We start from the raw sequence: 19,302 nt of genomic DNA on the forward strand, positions 1-19,302 counted from the left end.
ACACATATATATATATAATATATTTGTTTTCTTTTAAACGGAGTTTTAGTCTTGTCACCCAGGCTGAAGTACAGTGTGTAGTGGTACTATCTCTGCTCACTGCAACCTCCGCCTCCTGGGTTCAAGAGATTCTCATGCCTCAGCCTCCCAAGTAGCTGGGATTACAGGCATTTGCCATCATGCCCAGCTAATTTTTTTTTTTTTTTTAGTAGAGACAGGGTTTTACCATGCTGGCCAGGCTGGTCTCGAACTCCTGACCTCAGGTGATCAACCCACCTTGGCCTCCCAAAGTGCTGGGATTACAGGCATGGGCCACTGGGCCTGGCCTGACTTCTATATTCTTAAATCAAGAAGGGAAAGGTAAATATGAAGAAGTAAGGGGACTTAGAAATAAGAAGTAGAATGGTGGTTGCCAGAGGCTGGGAAGAGGGGAGATGGGGAGTTATTGTCTAAAGGGTATAGGTGTAGAGTTTCAGTTTTACAAGATGGAAAGAGTTACAGAGATGGATAGCGATGATAGTTACACAGCATTACTGAACGTATTTGATGCCACTAAACTGTACACTTAAAAATGGTTAAGATGAAAAATTTTATGCGTATTTTACCACAACAAAAACAATTGAAAAGGAAAAAAGGCCAGGCGCGGTGGCTCACGCCTGTAACCCCAGCACTTTGGGAGGCAGAGGCAGGCAGATCACCTGAGGTTGGAAGTTCGAGACCAGCCTGACCAACATGGAGAAACCCCATCTCTACTAAAAATAGAAAACTAGCCAGGCATGGTGGTGCATGCCTGTAATCCCAGCTACTCAGGAGGCTGAGGCAAGAGAATTGCGTGAACCTGGGAGGTGGAGGTTGCGGTGAGCCCACACTGCACCATAGAACTCCAGCCTGGGCAACAAGAGCAAAACTCCATCTCAAAAACAAACAAACGAACAAACAAACAAAAAACCAGATCATTCTTTGCTCAATCTTTAAACATTTGACTTCTGGTTTTAGCATATAGAGGTAATTTCTCAGCAATTTAAGCTACTTGAAAGCCATAATTTTATGTAGTTAGTGGATTAAACTTTTAGTGTAACAGTGGTGCTCTCTAGTGACCAGAGTCTTTTCCTTCCCTTCCATCTGATAAACAAGAGGGAGGGGAGGGGAGAATGTGGGAGGAAGACAAAGCAAGAAGGAAATCTAGGATAGGTCATTTGGGAATCCGGAGCAAGGAAGACCAGGTTTGTTTTCAGAGGGATGTGTACCCAGCACGCTCTCAGCTGGAAGGAGAAAGGGAAAATGAGCACTCTGGCAGGTGCACCCTGGGGGCGTTGACAGCAGCACAGAGACAATGTGGGTGGCAAATCAAGGTGAAGGCAAGGTCGGTAAGGGTGGGGAAAGGGAGGGTTGGCTTCAGTCTGAAAATTGCTCAGGCAGTGTTAGTTTCTTGTGCCACCAGGCAATCAACGCAGTTGCTCCTCCACCCCACTCCCTGAGGCCAGCTCAGGCTTATAATCACGTTCCTCCCAAGAAAAAACATTAGTAGAGGTTAAATGACCCCATTTGTGGGGTGGTTTATTGTTAAAATTATTAAACATGCTAAAATCACATGGAGTGGCTATTCCACTTTTACTCTGACTCCATAGTGGGGCAAATGGGAACTACAGGAGTCACTTGGTTTGTATGGCCTCTGGGGATGGCTAGACTTGGGGGGTAAGAGGTAAGCAGGTTAGCAAAGCCCCAATAATCCTTCATGTAGTACACTTTTCCCAGCAGTAATGTGTGGCTTCAGAGATTTCCCCCTTCTTCACTTTTCTTTCCTCCCTATATGTGCCCTACTTCTCATTCCCCTGCCTGTGACCCTGGAACCTCTTCTGCTTCTGCCCATTATGGTCCTAGACTAGATGATGAGGGAGCCTTTTCCTTGACACCACCATTCCAGTCTCCCTTCCTTGGAACTAATCTACTCAGCATGCACTATTGTGATAAACTGATTGATTTAGGTCTGCCTAGGGGGAAAGGGAGGCTCCAGTCCCCACTGTGGCTTAGATCCTGGGAGGGGAAGTTGGAGTTGGTGCAGAAGGATCTGAAGGGGAAAAAAAATGTTACCTAAAGTGTGAATACTGTAACTAGCAGAACAGTGCATATGTCCCACCCTCAGGCACCCTACTCTGAAGGCCTTCACCTCCTTCCCACATTGTTCTTTGGGGAGACCTCTCAGCCTCGAAGCCTCTTGTTCAACCCTACAGGGCAGGCATAGCTACTGATCAAAAAACCTTATCCCAAGAAGAAATTGTTCCACCCTTAGACAAGTGACTGCTGATTGAAGTCTTCATCTTCTCCACCTCTCTTGTGCCTCTACTTCTGTGATGGCTTGAGGGGGCCAGATACAAGAATATATAAGAGTTGAACTTGCTTCAAGGAAAGGCTAGAGGGACAAGGGGTAAAGATACATGGGTGTGGAGAAGGGGAGAGAAGGGACCAGGGTGAAGGTGAAGGGCAAGTCTGGCCATTCAGGAGCTGGGATCCTTTTTCCTTTTCTGAAATCGCCGGAACTTGCCCTGAATAGCAAGAGCAGCCTTCTCTGTTTCTGGTGCTGTCAGATCAATGTCAATCTCCTCCTCCTCCTCCGCCTTCTTGACATTGCCAGCTTTTCCTGCAGATAGTTGGGAGACTCATTAATGAGTTAATCTGACCTGCTCCAGACCCTTTCTCCAGGCCCCCAATACAGTGGATAAGGTCCACCTTGTGCCAGACTCTGGGGTCCCCCAATTTTTGCTAGGCTTATGAATGCCTGATAATTCCCCTAGAAGTCTGAGTCAAGGTACTAAGGCTGGGAATTAGCTATAGTTACTTAGGGGAGCTCTGCTACTCTTGGAGCAAACAACAAATGTCTTCTTTCGTCAGTTACTCATTAATTCAAGTTCCAATGCACACTCACTTTCCTCAGCTTTCCCTCAATTTCTGATGGGGATAATGCTGGGACTTTTGATGAGTTTCTTCTTATCTTGTACCTCTCTCCCCCAACACTCCAGATCCAGTTTCTAAAATCAAGGAGTAAATACTGATAGGTTTACTTCCTACGAAAAAGAGAAGGAAGCCTATAGATATAGTACTATAGTTCTAACCTAGTCCTTTGTGTCACTTATCCACATTATTATTCCTTTCATGTCTGACTTCAGGAAATTCCAGACTCACTCTACTTGTCTTCATGTCTCTGTAGTCACCTGCTCTACAAACTGCCTAGCCCAACCCCACTCACCTTTTTCCTCTGGGCCAGCTGCCTGGTTGGTTGCTGGGGATGTTTTGGTATTAAGCTGGAAAAAATATTAGAATATCAGAATATTAGATATTCATGGAAGTAATTTGAAGGCGCCATCACCACAGATCTCTTACATACTCTCAAGCCCTCCTATCACCAGGTGCATTTCCCTAGTCTTTTGAAGAAGCGAGTCTTGAGATCAGAGACCAGAGGAAAAGTTATCAAAATGCAACAAAGATTTATTGATGCTAGAAAGTGTAGAGGACAAAACAGACAAAGAAATTCTGCCCTCATGGAGCTTACATCCCAGTGTATATAGAGACAAATAAATAAAGCACATAAAATGACTACTGTGATGATAAGTGCTATGGAGAAAAGGCAGAGAAAGGAGGTAGTAAGTACTGGGGTGGAAATGGAGGAATACAGTTTTAGATAGAGTAGTCAGCAAAAGCCTCTCCGAAAAGTAGCATTTGACCAAAGAGCTGAAGGAGATGAGGAAGTAAGGCTCATAGATACCTGGCAGGAGTTTTCAAGGGCTCTGGGTTGGAAGTGTGAGTAGCCTGTTTGAGGAATAGCAGACCAGTGTAGTTGGAATGGAGAGAGGAAAGAGGAAAGATTAATGGAGATGAGAACAGAGTTAACTGGGGGTGGAAGCAGATTATGTAGGGCTTTAGAAGCCTTTTTAAGGAGTTTGACTGTTACTACAAGTGAGATGAGAAGTCACTGGAGACCTCTGATTTGCATAAAAGGGAAATGAGAAAGGAGGCAGAAAAATCTGTTAAGAGGTTATCGCAGAAAACCAAGCAAGAGACGATGGTAGCTTGATTCAACATGGTGGCAATGAAGATGGTAAATGGTTGGATTCTGAGTATATTTTCCAGCTATGACCAATATGGCTTGTTGACTTGAAAAACAGCATTGTGAGAAAGAGATGGGCCAAGGACGATTCCAAATTTTTTTGGCCTGATGATCTGAAAAAAATACAGCTGCCATTTCCTGAGATGTAGAAAACAGGGAGAGGAGGTTTTAGGGGGAGGATAAGGAGCTTATTTTTTAACAAATTTGAGATGGCTATTAATTGTCCAAGAGAAGATGCTTTTATTACCAGCTGAATATTCAAGATGAGTTAAAGAGAAGGACCTGGACTACAGATATAAATTAGGGAGCTATTGATATATGGATAGCATTTAAAGCTGCAAGACTGAATGAGATCACCAAGAAAGTGAGTTCACATAGAGAAGAGGATAAAATCCTGAGGTATCCCAGTGATTAGAAATGTAGAAATTAAGAAAAATCAACAGGATGGAGAAGAAGCCAGGTAGGAGAAAAGCCAAGAGATTATAGTAATGTGGAAGCCATGTGAAGAAAATATTTCAGGGAGTAGAGAATGACTGTGTCTTATTCTGCAGGTAAGTCAAGTAAGATGAGAACTGGATTGACCATTTGAGTTTTGGTATGGGGAGATCACTGGTGACACTTATAAGAGAATTTTCCATGAAGGAGGGGAGAGAGGGGAGGGAATGATTGTAATGGGCTCAAGAGGGAAAAGGAAGAGAGGAATTGCAGCAGCAAATATAGAAGGAATTCCAAAAATGGGGATGGGTGTATAACTTCTGGCAGAGATGAGGTCACAAGAAGATGTTATTTAAAATGACAGAAATTACAGAATGCTTGTGTTCTTATGGAAATGATCCAGTAGACAAGGAAAAACTGTAGGAGAGAAAGAGGATCATTACTGGAATAGGAGAGAGGCGGTGAGATCTAGTGCATCAATAGAGGGCTGGCCTTGAATAAGAGGATACCCACAGGAACTGGAGAGAAGGCAGAGTTTACAGGCCCAGGCGAAAGCAGAGGGAACATTTGGAGGGAGACCTAATTGCTTCTGTTTTTTTGAAGTCAAATATGTAACAAGGTCATCATCCAAGAGGAGGAGGGAAGAGGTATTAAAGAAAGGAAGGGAGAAATACTCACCTAGGCAAGTAGGACAGTAAATGGACTAAGGAACAGTGATAGGATTACTAGAGACATTAAGGCCCCTCATAAGGCAGGAGGTCATGAATTTGAAGTGAGACTAATCAGCTGATATGTATGCTTTTTTCCAGTTTCCCTGCTCAGGTGGAGAGTTAAACGTAATAGTAAGGCCAGGTATAATGTCATAAACCTGTGGTCTCAGCTATTTGGGAGGATCCCTTGAGCCTAGGAGTTCAAGGCCAGCCTGGCAAGACAAAGCAAGACCCTAGCTCTCTAAAAAAATAGTAATTCCCCTTCCTCAAAATTATATTAATAAGGCTACTTCATCTAGACATTCATCAGTCTCAAGGTATGGTTCATCTGGAGACAGAGTCACTCTTGCACTTGGTACCTTTGGAGTCTGTTTATTCACTTCACAATTTTAAGTACTCTATATTTAACAAAATACAAAAACTGGGTGCTTTCATAAATGTTTTCTCATCTAATTCTTGAAACAGCTTAGTGGAGTATTTATTATCATCCCCCATTTTACAGATGCAAACCTTTGTTGAATGACTGCCAGAGGTAAGGGTTTTGCTTTAAGAAACTGATAGAATCCAATTTATGTTCTGTAGATTATGCTGTTTCCATCCCACTTCAATAAATACTTATCAAGCACTTACTTGTGTTCAGTACTGTTCTATAAACTAAAGAGGTATAAAAGAAGCAAAAGATTCATTCAACAAATATGTCAGTGCCTAATAACATGGCAAGTATTGTTATAGGCTTTGGGCATACAGCAGTGAGCAAAAGAAAGTCCCTGCATTTATTCAACAAATACATCAGTTAGTGACAAATGCCATGAAAGAAAATAAAGCAGAGTAGTCTAGGGAAGTCTCTCTGAAGACTGACATTTGAGTAGAGGCTTTAATGACAATGTAAGAACAAGCTATGTGAATGTGTGGGAAAAGATCCTCTGGGCAGATGAAAGATCAAGTAGAAGGTCCCTGAAGCAAGTTTGTGCCTGTTATGTTCAAGGAAGAGTAAAAAAATCATCACGGGCCAGATGCAGTGGCTCATGCCTGTAATCTCAGCACTTTGGGAGGCCAAGATGGGTGGATTGCTTGAGTCCAGGAGTTCAAGACCAGCCTGGGCAACATAGTGAAACCCAATCTCTATTAAAACTATAGAAATTAACCAAGTTTGGTGGCATGTACTTATGGTGCCAGCTACTCAGGAGGCTGAGATGGAAGGATCACTTGAGCCTGGAAAGTGGAGGTTATGGTGAGCTGAGATTGCGCCACTGCACTCCAGCCTAAGCAACAAGAGTGAGGGAATGGGAAGGGGAAGAGGAAAGAGAAAGAGAGATCATCATGGCTGGAGCTATGTAAGAGAGAAAATATAAGAAATGAGGTTAGGTAGATGGCCAGAATATGTGTCTTTGGAACAAGACAAAGAATTTAAATTTTTTTCTGAGCTGATGAAAAGACATTATAGGTTTTGGGGCAGAGGAAAACATGGTCTGTCATGTTTTTAAAGGATTATTCTGACAGATGGGTAGAAAAAAAGACTACTGGCTGGGTGTGGTGGCTCATGCCTATAATCCCAGCACCTTGGGAGGCTGAGATGGGAGAATCACTTGAGCCCAGGAGTTCATGACCAGTCCAGGCAACACAGCGAGACCCCATCTCTATAAAAAGAAAGAAATAGGCTGGCGTGGTGGCTCACGCCTGTAATCCCAGCACTTTGGGAGGCCAAGGCGGGTGGATCATGAGATCAGGAGATTGAGACCATCCTGGTTAACATGGTGAAACCCCGTCTCTACTAAAAATACAAAAAATTAGCCGGGTGTGGTGGCAGGTGCCTATATTCTCAGCTACTCGGGAGGCTGAGGCAGGAGAATGGTGTGAACCCAGGAGGCAGAGCTTGCAGTGAGCGGAGACCGAGCCACTGCACTCCAGCCTGGGCGACAGAGTGAGACTCCATCTCAAAAAAAAAAGAGAGAAACAGAGAAACAGAGAGAAAGAGAGAGAGAGAGAAAGAAAGAAAGAAAATAGAGGGGCAAGAGAGAAACCAGGGAAAACAATTAAGAGGGTCTCACAGTGGTACAAGCAAGATGATGGGGCCTGGGGGGTGGTAGTGATGGAGATAATAGGAAGTATTAAGACTTGAGACAAGTTTCATGGTAAAAAATAAATTGGATCTGCCTGTATATTTTTCAGTACAGAGAGCTCTATCAAAGATCCTTTCTCTAAAGGGTAGCAGAGGAATTGGAAGTTAGTTGGAGATGAATGTTGGGTTATGAGAAGGCTTGGTAAGATGGGGGATTTTAAATGCTGATGGAAATGATTTAGTAAGGAAGAAAAAAAACTGATGATACAGGAGAGGGGATAATTACCAGAGTGATGTCTTAAATAGGCAAGAGGAAATAGATCTGAGGCATAAGTGGAGGGGTTGCCCTTCGATAGGAATACATACAGTTTATCTATAATATAGGAATGCAGGCATAGAAACAGGAAAGGTGGCAGATGTAGAAATGCATAAAAGTTTTCTTCTGATTGTTTCCATTGTCTTAATGAAACACAAAAGACAGTTGTCAGCTGAGAGTGAAGAAGGCACAGGAAGTATTAAATGTTAGAGGGAAGAGGAGAATGAGTGAAAGGATTATCTAAAAAGGGGAGTGAGTGAGCTGGTGAGATATAGGATGAGGCAGGAGGATCACTTAAGCCCAGGGGTCTAAGACCAGCCTAGGCAACACAACTAGACCCTGAAGATGTAGCAGGATTACCAGATAGCACAAAGGGCACACTGGGGGTTAATGGCCATGAATTTAAGGTGAACCCAATCCAGATACTGTTCCTATCTTCCAGGCTAAGTGATTTTAGAGGAGATAAGGACCCAAATAATATTTATTGTTTATTATATATCAAACATTATCCCATTTAATCCTCTGAAATCTCTAAGATGGCACCCTATCTTATAGTTGAGGAAAACAGGCTTAGAAAGATGTTGAGGAACTTGCCCAAGTCAAATCACACAATAGAAAACAGTGAATCTGGCTTTGGAGCGCAGGTAGACCGACCCCATACTCCTAGCCAACAGGCTGTACTGTCTCCATAAGACCAAATATTGTCACATGCTGACACAAATATGCTAATATGTTAACAATTACTGAATCTAAGTGGAAGACATATGGATATGCATTGAACTATTTTTTCTTTCCTTAAGGAATTGCTTTAATTTCCTTTTTTGGAGTTTTCATTGATAGTGTTTAGAGACACCATTGATTTTTATATATTGATCTTGTATCCAACAACTTTGCTGAAATCATTTATTAGCTCTAATTATTTGTTTGTTCAAGATGGGCTCTCACTATGCTGCCCAGGCTGGTCTCAAATTGGTGGGCTCAAGCAATTCTTCCTCCTCAGCCTCCTAAATAGCTGAGATAATAGGTTCAATGCCACTGCACCTGGCTTGAACTATTCTTTGAATTCTGATAAATGGTTCCAATAAAACATTACGGGGAAAGAAAATAATAATTTAGAAAAAAATTATTTAAAATGCTAATGCAATATTATATTTGACATGGGCAAGTTTTTCAAACTCAGTTATGGTCCAAATTTTGTATAAGACACATATGTGTGTGTATATATAAATAAAATATATATACACACAGATTTTCCTTTTTTTTTGAGAAATTAGTCTTGCTTTGTCACCCAGGCTGGAGTGCAGCGGCACAATCATGTCTCACTGCAGCCTTCATCTCCCAGGCTCCAGGGATCCTCCCACCTCAGCCTTGCAGGTAGCTGGGACTACAGGCACACAATTACAGCTGGGTAATTTTTGTATTTTTTTGTAGAGACTGAGTCTTGCTATGCTTCCCAGGCTGGTTTCAAACTCCTGAACTCAAGCAATCCTCCTGTCTCAATCTCTCAAAGAGCTGGGATTACACGCACAAGCCACCGTGCCAGGCCCATATACATTTTCATTTTAAAATCTGGAAGAACATACATAAAGGTGTTCCTGAAACCCTATGGAATTCCTACTTGTTCCCCTTTGACCAAAAGAAAGATTCCATGACAGGAAGGACTGTTCTGAGACTTAGGAGACTGGCCCAGTTGTTACTCTTTCTCTCCCCATAATCCCCCTGTGGTCAAATGTTTTTCTATTCTTAATTTTGCACATAATCGATAAAATGTCCCAATAGTTACTGAGGTGACACCTTCCACAGGAATATTGTCATCACAAGAGGTTTGTCCACACTATAAAAGTATGACCTGGCCAGGCGCAATGGCTCACGCCTGTAATCCCAGCACTTTGGGAGGCCAAAGCAGGCAGATCCTTTGAGGTCAGGAGTTTGAGACCAGTATGGCCAACATGGCAAAACCCCATCTCTACTAAAAACACAAAATTAGCTGGGCGTGATGGTAGGCAAATGTAATCCCAGCTACCGGGGAGGCTGGGGCAGGAGAATTGCTTGAACCAGGGAGGTGGAGGTTGCAATGAGCTGAGATCACACCACTACACTCCAGCCTGGGTGACAGAGCAAGACTATGTCTCAAAAAAAAAAAAGTATGACCTAGATGGAGTATGCAGTTAATAGGATAACAGCAACTGTCCAGACAAGAGGGTCATAGGTTAAGAAGCAAGTTCTATAGTCTCATGATCTCTGACTTCAAATCCTATGCTCTCTTTCCCCAGTAAATCTCAGACTCTGATCCATGATTTAGCCATTATCCCTCTGTCTGACTCTAAGCCTATTCTCTTAATCTATCAGATCTTTTCTCTCACCCAACCCCTCCTCTTTAAAGGAAAATCTGGACTGATTCTAAATATCTTCCCTTAGGTGGATGTTTCCTCTACATTCCTTCTCATATCAGCAGACCTTGAGAATAAGCAGGAATGTGTGTCAGGACTAAACCACACAGGCTGCCACCTCCCCTCTGCCCTGCCAGCTGCTTCCCTCCCAAGTCTCTCCTGATATCTCTGGCTCTGGAATGGAGCAGTGGCTCAGCTGCCATCTGGTCCCCCCACCCCCAGGGTTTCTAGCTCCATTTAGGTTACATTTATTAGAGATAATAATCTAAAAGTGGGGGTCTCCACTTGGGAAACCAGAAAAGGATGCTGTAAGGAGAAGAAAACTCCTATTACTCACAATGCCCCTTGAAATTTCCCTTTTACCTTCCACTGAAAGGGCTGCAGGAGCTTTTACCTCCTGACCCTCTTCTCTCTTTCTCTCTAGCCAGTTCTCAAAATAGCCACTCTAGACACTCTTCTGGATCTAGTTGTTTATGATTTGCTGAGGTTAGGGGTTGGGGCAGTTAGATCACAAGTTGTCTGCTCCCACCCTCTATGTGGTGCTCAGTCCTTTATTAGTTCCTGATCTCTGCCTCAACCTTCCTGTTTATCTTCCAGAAATGCAGCAATTTTAGATGAATTAAGGTCCTCTGGTATATGCATCTGCAAGCCATCAGACTAACCATACTTCACATAAACAAAGGAGGCATGGAGGTCCACTCTGAGTGAACCAGAGACCACGTACTCTAGTGTTTCTCACAAAAACTCATACCTCCAGAAGAGTGAGGCCAAACTGCAAGAGCTGTAACAGGTCAGCATTTCTCAGCTCCTCATTCTAGCCAGGTATGGATGACAAACTTCTCAGGTGCTCTTCTACTCCTTTTTTTTTCTTTTTTTTGAGATGGAGTTTTGCTCTTGTCACCCAGGCTGGAGTGCCTAGCCTTCTACTCCTTTCGATACTGAGCTTTTCCGACCAGAAATAACAAATAAATGATTGAGTAAATCCTTCCTTCTCCTTATAGGACCCAACTGGGGGAACTGGAAGAAATCAAGGATTTCAGAATGTCACTTCACTTTACTTTATGAACAATCATATATAATACACTATGTGCCAGCTACTTTTCTAAGCACTTTATAAACACTAACACATTGAATGAGCCCTATAAAATAGGTATAATTATTATTTCTATTTCACAGAGAAGGAAACTGAAGTCGAGAGGTTATCTTGCCCAAAGCCATAGAACAAACAAGCCACAAAGCTAGGATTTGAACCTGGGCAGTCTGGCTCTAGAATCCATGCTCTTGATCATTATCCTATGCTATCTCTCAACCTCCAATCAAAAGTATGAGCATGTATGTGCATGCATATACAATGCTATCTTCACATATACTCCAAAGGGAACTTGGGGAACAGGGTCCAGTCGTGCCTGCCATTATGGGGCAATTTTACATGTTATTAATATTTGACAACCTGATCCCAGACCACGTCTGTCACTCACATTTCTGCTCTGTTAATTGATCTAATCACTCTGATTCTGGTTTTCATCTTAATGTTTGCTCAGTGGGCCTCCTGACACACAAGACTGACTCCTGGAGGACAGCCACAGTTTACATATGTGTTCTTTACTCACAGAGCCAGACCCAGTCCTTCAGAGTCTGAGAATTCCATGTGAAGGATCATTCTACTGGCTTCTATTTCAAATGCCTCCCTCACTGTCATTCAAGCCTGTTAGTCCAAGTTTCTAGTGAGCTTGGAGCTTGGTTCAGTTCAGCCTCACTGCCCACACAGGACTGAATGGGATTTCTGGGGGTTTTTTTTGTTGTTGTTTGAAACAGGTTCTCACTCAAACAATACTCCAGCCTTGGCCTCCTAAAGGCTGGAATTACAGGTGTGAGGCACCCGCACCCTTCCCAGCCAGGATTAAATGTTTCTCATTTCTCAATAGATACCAAACACTAATTAGCAACTGTGAGGTCCATCAACTCATTCTTTTCCTTAATTTATTTTCCCTAGAAGGTTTCAGTTGCTTTCCTTACCTACTTTCCTATATTTCTTTTCTCCTTGCTTCTGAGCCTGATGTGTACCAATGTTCCATTCCATCATCTTGGTGATGCTGCCAATTCCCCATGAGTACTCTTTTGTTTCCTCTGCAGCTCAAAGTTGCAGATTCTCCCTTCCCATGGGGAAGAAGGAAAAGAAGGAGAGTCTTGTTGGCTTAAAGGTCTTTTTTTCTTTAGGCTTTGAGATTGCAGAGAGGAACATGACATAGTCACCTTCTCCCTTTCCCTAATACTTTCCCCTGGAGTACCTACCCTTTTCATTTCCTTCCACTTCCAGGAAAGAGAAACACCACACATTTGCCTATCCGCCACTTCTCAGAGCATTTGCCAGATGATGTCTTGTCCTTCCATCTGAGCTCTAGATCCCATCACCCTTCTCCTCCTCAGGAATCTTGACAATCAGTTCCCTTTACTCTCTTATATATAAAGCTTCCCTCTCTCTTTAAGGAGCAAATAAATATATGACTTAGGATGTCAGTTAAAAAAATAAATAAAATAAAAGCCTCCCTCAACCTGAATTTCTTTTCCAACTACCATTAGAGAGGAAAGAAGCAGGTCTAGGACAATAGGAATTATCAATATTGAGGAATAACTTTTTTTTTTTTTTGAGACAGAGTTTCACTTTTGTTGCTCAGGCTGGAGTGCAATGGCGCGATCTCGGCTCACTGCAACCTCCACCTCCAGGGTTCAAGCAATTCTCCTGCCTCAGGCTCCCGAGTAGCTGGGATTACAAGTGCCCACCACCATACCTGGCTAATTTTTGTATTTTTAGTAGAGACAGGGTTTCACCATGTTGGTCAGGCTGGTCTAGAACTCCTGACCTCATGATCCACCCACCTCGGCTTCCCAAAGTGCTGGGATTACAGGCATGAGCCACTGTGCCCAGCCCAGGAATACCGATGTTAAAAGTTTAGGGAAATGCTTTTAAAAAGAAAAAAGAAATCAGGATCTAGAAGAATTTGCTTAAAAAAAAAAAAAAAGGTTAGGGATTACGCTGATGTGATCACTACACGTTATATGTATCAAAACATCACTCACTATATACCCCTATGAATATGTACAATTAGGCAGGGCACGGTGGCTCACGCCTGTAACCCCATCATTTTGGGAAGCTGAGGAGGGCGGGTCACTTGAGGCCAAGAGTTCGAGACCAGCCTGAGCAACATAGACTTTGTCTCTACTAAAAAAAGAAAAAAAAAAAAAGTTAGCCAAGTGTGGTGGCATGAACCTGTAGTCCCAGCTACGCGGGAGGCTAAGGTAGAAGGATCAATCACTAGAACCCAGAGATTAAGGCTGCAGTGACCTATGATCACGCCACTGCACTCCAGCCTAGGTGACAGAGTGAGAGCTTCTCTCAAAAAAGAAAAAAGAAAAAAAGAAGATCAGGCACAGTGGCTCACGCTTGTCATCCCAGCACTTTGGGAGACTGAGGCAGGCTGATCACAAGGTCAGGCACTGGAGACCAGCCAGGTCAACAAGATGAAACCCAGTCTCTACTGAAAACACAAAAATTAGCTGGGTGCGGTGGCATGTGCCTGTAGTCTCAGCTACTCAGGAAGCTGAGGCGGGAGAATTGCTTGAACCCTGGAGGAGGAGGTTGCAATGAGCCAAGATTGTGCCACTACACTCCAGCCTGGAGATAGAGCAAGACTCTGTCTCAGGGGGTGGGGGAAAATAAAAGAAACAAACTACGGACTAGAAGAAAATGTTTGCAAATGAAATATCTGATAAAAGGCTTGCATCCAGAACAAGTTTTGAAAGAACTTCTAAATCTCTATAATTAAAAACACAGATTTTTTAAATGGATATAATATTTGAACAGACATTTCACCAAAGAAGATACATGAATGACAAGCACATGAAAAGATATATAACATCATCATCAAGTGGGAAATGGAAATTAAAACCACAATGAGATATCACCACATATATATTAAAAATTTTCTGTTTAGTGGTGATACCATGTAGAGGCAAAGATATAGAGCAACTGGAACTCTCATACGTTGTTGGTGGGATGCAAGATGGTATAGTTACTTTGGCAATTTCTTAAGCATACATTTACCATACCACCCACCAATCCTATTCCTATTTAACCAAGAGAAATTAAAACTTATGTTCACACATACATTTGTAAATTAATATTTATAGCAACTCTACTTGTAATTGCCAAAAACTGGAAACAACCTGAATTCAATGACGGCTGAGGCCCACTTTCCATCTGTAGATGGCCGTCTTTTGCTATATCCTCACATGGTAGAAGAGGAGAGGGATCTCTTTGAGGTCTCTCTTCTTTTTTTTTTTTTTTGAGACAGTCTCGCCGTATCACTAAAGTGCAGTGGCGCGATCTCAACTCACTGAGACCTCCACCTCCTGGGTTCAAGCAATTCTCCTGCCTCAGCTGCCCAAGTAGCAGGGACTACAGGCACATGCCACCATGCCCAGCTAATTTTTTTGTATTTTTAGTAGAGACGGGGTTTCACCATGTTGGCCAGGATGGTCTCAATCTTTTGACCTTGTGATCTGCCTGCCTCAGCCTCCCAATGTGCTGGAATTACAGGCATGAGCCACTGCACCTAGCCTGAGGTCTCTCTCTTTTTCTTTTTTTTTTGAGCCTGGGGTCTCTTTTATAAGGGTACTAATCCCATTTATGAGGGCTCTGTCCTCATGACCTAATCACCTCCCAAAGGCCTCACCTAGTATCATTACCTTGGGGGTTAGGATTTCAATATATGGATTTTGGAGGTACATAAACATTCAGACCATTGCACACCCTAACACAGTTGGCTCTGACATGAGCAACTGTAACAACCCAAGTGGTTACTGATGCTCTTGGGATAAAAGATGAAGTTCTTTTTAATTTTTATTTTATTATTATTTATTTTTTGAGACAGAGTCTCTCTCTGTTGCCCAGGCTAGAGTGCAGTGGCATGATCTCAGCTTACTGTAGCCTCTGCCTCCCGAGTTCAAGCAATTCTCCTGCCTCAGCCTCCCGAGTAGCCGGGATTACAGGACGTGCCACTATGCCCGGCTAATTTTTGTATTTTTAGATGGGGTTTCACATGTTGGCCAGGTTGGTCTTGAACTTCTGACTTCAGGTGATCTGCCCACCTCGGCCTCCCAAAATGCTAGGATTACAGGTGTGAGCCACCGTGCCCAGTCCTTTATTACTATTTTTTTGAGACAGGGTCTTACTCTTGCCCAAGCTGGAATGCAATGGTACAATCTCAGCTCACTGCAGCCTTGGCCTCCTGGGCTCAAGCAATCCTCGCACCTCAGCTTCCTGAGTAGCTGGGACCACAGGCACACACCACTACACTCGGCTAATATTTGTATTTTTTGTAGAGATGGGTTTTTGCCATGTTGCCCAGGCTGGTCTCAAACTCCTAGGCTCAGGCAATACTCCTGCCTCAGCTTCCCAAAGTGCTGGGATTACAGGTGTAAGCCACCACACTCAGCCCCAAATCCTTAATACGGCCTAAAAGGCTCTACATTACTCAGCCTCTGATTACCTCAATGACCTCATCTTTGGAACATACTATGTTCCTTCCCACCTCAGGACCTTGGCATATGGTTCTCTTATGCCTGCCTCCTTTTTGTGTCATTAATTCCTATTGATCCTTTTTGATCCTTTACACATGATTTACACTAAGTATTTTTTAAATAAATGAAGGGGGCTCTCTGTTTTATTTGTAACGTCATCTAAGTTTCTGAAATCAAATTTGCTTTTAGACAGTTGAGGGCCTCCATTCTGTAGGCAGTTCAGAAGTTATAGAAAAGGGATTCAGAAGCCAGGTCACTGCTTTCCTTCACTTTAACATATGTGCCTGAAAAGGAGCTGAGAACGAAGGAAAGACCCTCTCATGAAGTATATTTCATATTACCTGTACCTGTAGTACAGGTAATATGTCTTACCTCCCCTTCCCTACCCTCAGCACCCTGCTAGGTTTTATTTCCTTTGAAGCACAGTCCATGTTTTCCATTTATTTGTGTCTAGCCTACCATAACTACAACCTGTGTCTTGTAATAGTAGGTACTTAATGGATATTTATGTGAATTAAAATTTGCTTAGGCCTTATCGTCACATAGAGGATGAAGATAAGTGAAAAAAATAAAATAAAATTCTGTTAGGCTTCAAATTCCTGGGAGCAGCAATGTGGCACACTAGTCAGACAGATCTGGATTCATACCCTGGATCTGCATTGACTATCTGTTCAAATCTCAGCTCTGTCATTCCTAGCTGTGTGACATTGGGTAAATTGCTTAGCTTTGCTGTGCTCTGATCTCTCATCTGCAGGAGAGAGGTAATATCTATCTTGAAACATAAAAGGGCAGGGCACGGTGGCTCACACCTGAAATCCCAGCACTTTGGGAGCCCAAGGCGGGTGGCTCATTTGAGGCTAGGAGTTTCAGACCAGCCTGACCAACATGGTGAAACCCTGTCTATACCAAAAATACAAAATTAGCCAGGCATGTTGGTGCATGCCTGTAATCCCAGCTATTTGGGAGGCTGACACAGGAGAATCGCTTGAACCCAGGAGGTAGAGGTTGCAGTGAGCTGAGATCATGCCATTGCACTCCTGGCAACAAGAGTGAGACTCCATCTCCAAAAAAAAAAAAAGGTAAAAGGAACCAGAGAAAATGTATGTAAAATACCTAGCACATATTGCAATAAATAGTTATTATTCCAAAGTAATATACCCTGGGGTTGAATATAATAACAGGTTTAGGTCAAGATGCTGAAGTATTTATTGCAGGTTTAAAATACTAGTGTCAGAGAGTGGAATTGCCACAGAGTAGTTCTTCTCAAAGTGGAACTGAAAGAGGAATAGAATACCTGGGATTGCTCGAAGGGCCCTGGAGGCTTATTCTGCTACTGTAGGAGTTTCATAAATGCTGTGTTTTTTTTTTTCCTCTAAACAAGCCCTAGAAATCAAAGTCTCCCTGTCTTCCCAATGTCTGCCCCCAAAAGTGCTGAGAATGGCTCTAAACCTCTGGGAACCCTGAGACATCTCTTTTTTTAAGTTATACACCACAAGGAGAAGGAGATTAGCACTCAGGAGTAAACAAACTATATCTCCTTGATTGAGTCCTTTCGTCCACTTTTGTGTCATGAAGATGATTGTGTAAGTCTATTCCCTGCCTCACCAGATAGTACTGTTGGCCGGGTGCGGTGGCTCACGCCTGTACTTCCAGCACTTTGGGAGGCCAAGGCAGGGGGATCACCTGAGGTCAGGAGCTTGAGACCAGCCTGGCCAACATGGTGAAACCCTGTGTCTACTAAAAATACAAAAATTAGCCGGGCATGGTGGCGGTCACCTGTAATCCCAGTTACTCAGGAGGCTGAGGTGGGAGAATTGCTTGAACCTGGGAGCCAGAGGTCACAGTGAGCCAATATCGCGCCACTGCACTCCACTCCAGCCTGGGCGACAGAGCCAGACTCTGTCTAAAAAAATAAAAACAAAACAAAAACAAAAATGAAACATAGTATTGTGGTAGCAAGCACCTAGACAGTCAAAACGGTAGCAACTTTGGTGCTGTTTTCCCGCTACCACTACTGGGGAACAGATGCCCTATAACTCTAGGCCCAATCTTCCCTGCTCCCTTCTTGGGCTGTGTTTCCTCCTTCCTTTGTGGCTTCATCTTTAATAGTGTTGCCACAGCAACCATTGTCACCAGAAAAGGGAAGATAGTGTCGCCCCTTCTGCTCCAAGCAGCGAGTTAGAACCCTGGAAAGGATACTACTCAGATTTCCCCATATTCCTCAGCCCACTGGGCTCTTTAAAGAGAGATCATGGGCTGTTAACAGCAGCAACAAATAGGAACAAGGATCACCTCATCATACCTAGACTACTTATACCTGTATTTGCATGACATAGTTTGGATGCTGTGTAAATAAAAACACATTATAAACACATTTTGGTACTTACTGCCAGAATTACTTAGTTTAGATGAATACGCACAGGAACTCAGAATCCTGTCCTACAGTCCAAGGCAGAAAACCTAAAAAGGGACTGAATCCTAAAAATCCTAAATACTAGCCTTTAAAAATCCCTTTCCTTGCCTTTGTATTAACATAAATCCTAGGCTTTCTAAGCTCCCTGCTAGAGGTGCAGGAAGTGAAGGGGGACAGGAGTTAGTGGATCTCCTTCCAAGTGGTGACAAAGAGGCTTTGCACCCTCCCACTCCACTCCTGGGACCCTTTTATCCCTTCTGACATATTCTCCTCCAATGTTAAATGAAGGTAACTGCTAAAAAACCTTATAGAGGCTTCTGGGATCCTCTAGTGCCCCTAGAAGACCCTAGACTGCTGTTTTTGCAGCACTGTTGGAACTGTTTCAATTCTTTCAGTGCAGCAACCAGCTGCAGTCCTTAAACAGCTTCAGAAAGACTTGTTCAAGGTCACCCTCAAGATAACAGAAAAAGAACTAGGAATCCTTACTCCAGGTTCTACATACACACATTCCTCTCTTAATATATAGACTATTTCCCCAATACCCTATATCTCAGATGCATCCTAAGACAGAATTAGAACGTAAACAGCCTCCCAAGCCGCATTGTCTGATCCTCGCCTCTTAGCCACCCCACCCCTGTTTCCTGGAATAGAAGTACCCCCAACTGGAGTCAGATGCAGAATTCCTTGGCCATGCCAGCTTATGATAAGCAGTGAGTCAACAGCCCCAGCCTGTTCCCCCCAGCATGGGCTGCCACATTTTAATGAGTGGTTATTTGTGGTGCTCTGCACACAACTTAGAGCTGTGCCTTCACCCCACACTGGGGTATAGGGAATGGGGGAGAGAGAGTAGTGCCAAAGCATCATTTATTACTATAATCTTCAATGTGCATCCCACCCATGGTTAGTGTCCCAAAATAAACGTATTAATCCCCCCTGCAGCCTACAAAGCAAACACTTAGCTGGAGGGCTTTGTGTGGGAGGGAGGCAGCACCAAAGACAACAGAATGGTAAATGGCACCCCTTTTCCCTGGGTGGGGTACTGGGCATGCCTTCAGGAATAAGCCTAGAGGGAAACAGAAATCAGGCTTCAGTGAGGACACTGTGACAAGGTCTAGATTTCTGGCTACTTGTTTATGGGCACCTTTCTGGGATGCAGATCTTTTAGAAAAGTGGTTTTGAGGCCGGGCACGGTGGCTGACACCTGTAATCCCAGCACTTTGGGAGGCCAAGGCAGGTGGATCACCTGAGGTCAGGAGTTTGAGACCAGCCTGGCCAACATGATAAAACCCCATCTCTA

General features: G+C 43.3%; 1 protein-coding gene across 1 annotated transcript in view; it reads right to left on the reverse strand.

Moving 5' to 3' along the window:
- Nucleotides 1-1,525: 1,525 nt before the first annotated feature.
- PCP4L1 (Purkinje cell protein 4 like 1) overlaps nt 1,526-19,302 on the reverse strand; it is a 25,361-nt gene continuing 7,584 nt past the window's right edge. Inside the window, exons 2-3 of the mRNA XM_011957550.1 lie at nt 3,245-3,299; nt 1,526-2,638 (exon numbers count right to left, since the gene is read on the reverse strand). Of these exons, the coding sequence (XP_011812940.1) occupies nt 2,496-2,638; nt 3,245-3,299 (198 nt within the window). The 3' untranslated portion in view covers nt 1,526-2,495. The remainder of the gene's footprint in view (nt 2,639-3,244; nt 3,300-19,302) is intronic.

Source organism: Colobus angolensis, unplaced genomic scaffold (genome assembly GCF_000951035.1).
Source record: "Colobus angolensis palliatus isolate OR3802 unplaced genomic scaffold, Cang.pa_1.0 Scaffold447, whole genome shotgun sequence".
Lineage (NCBI taxonomy): Eukaryota > Metazoa > Chordata > Mammalia > Primates > Cercopithecidae > Colobus > Colobus angolensis.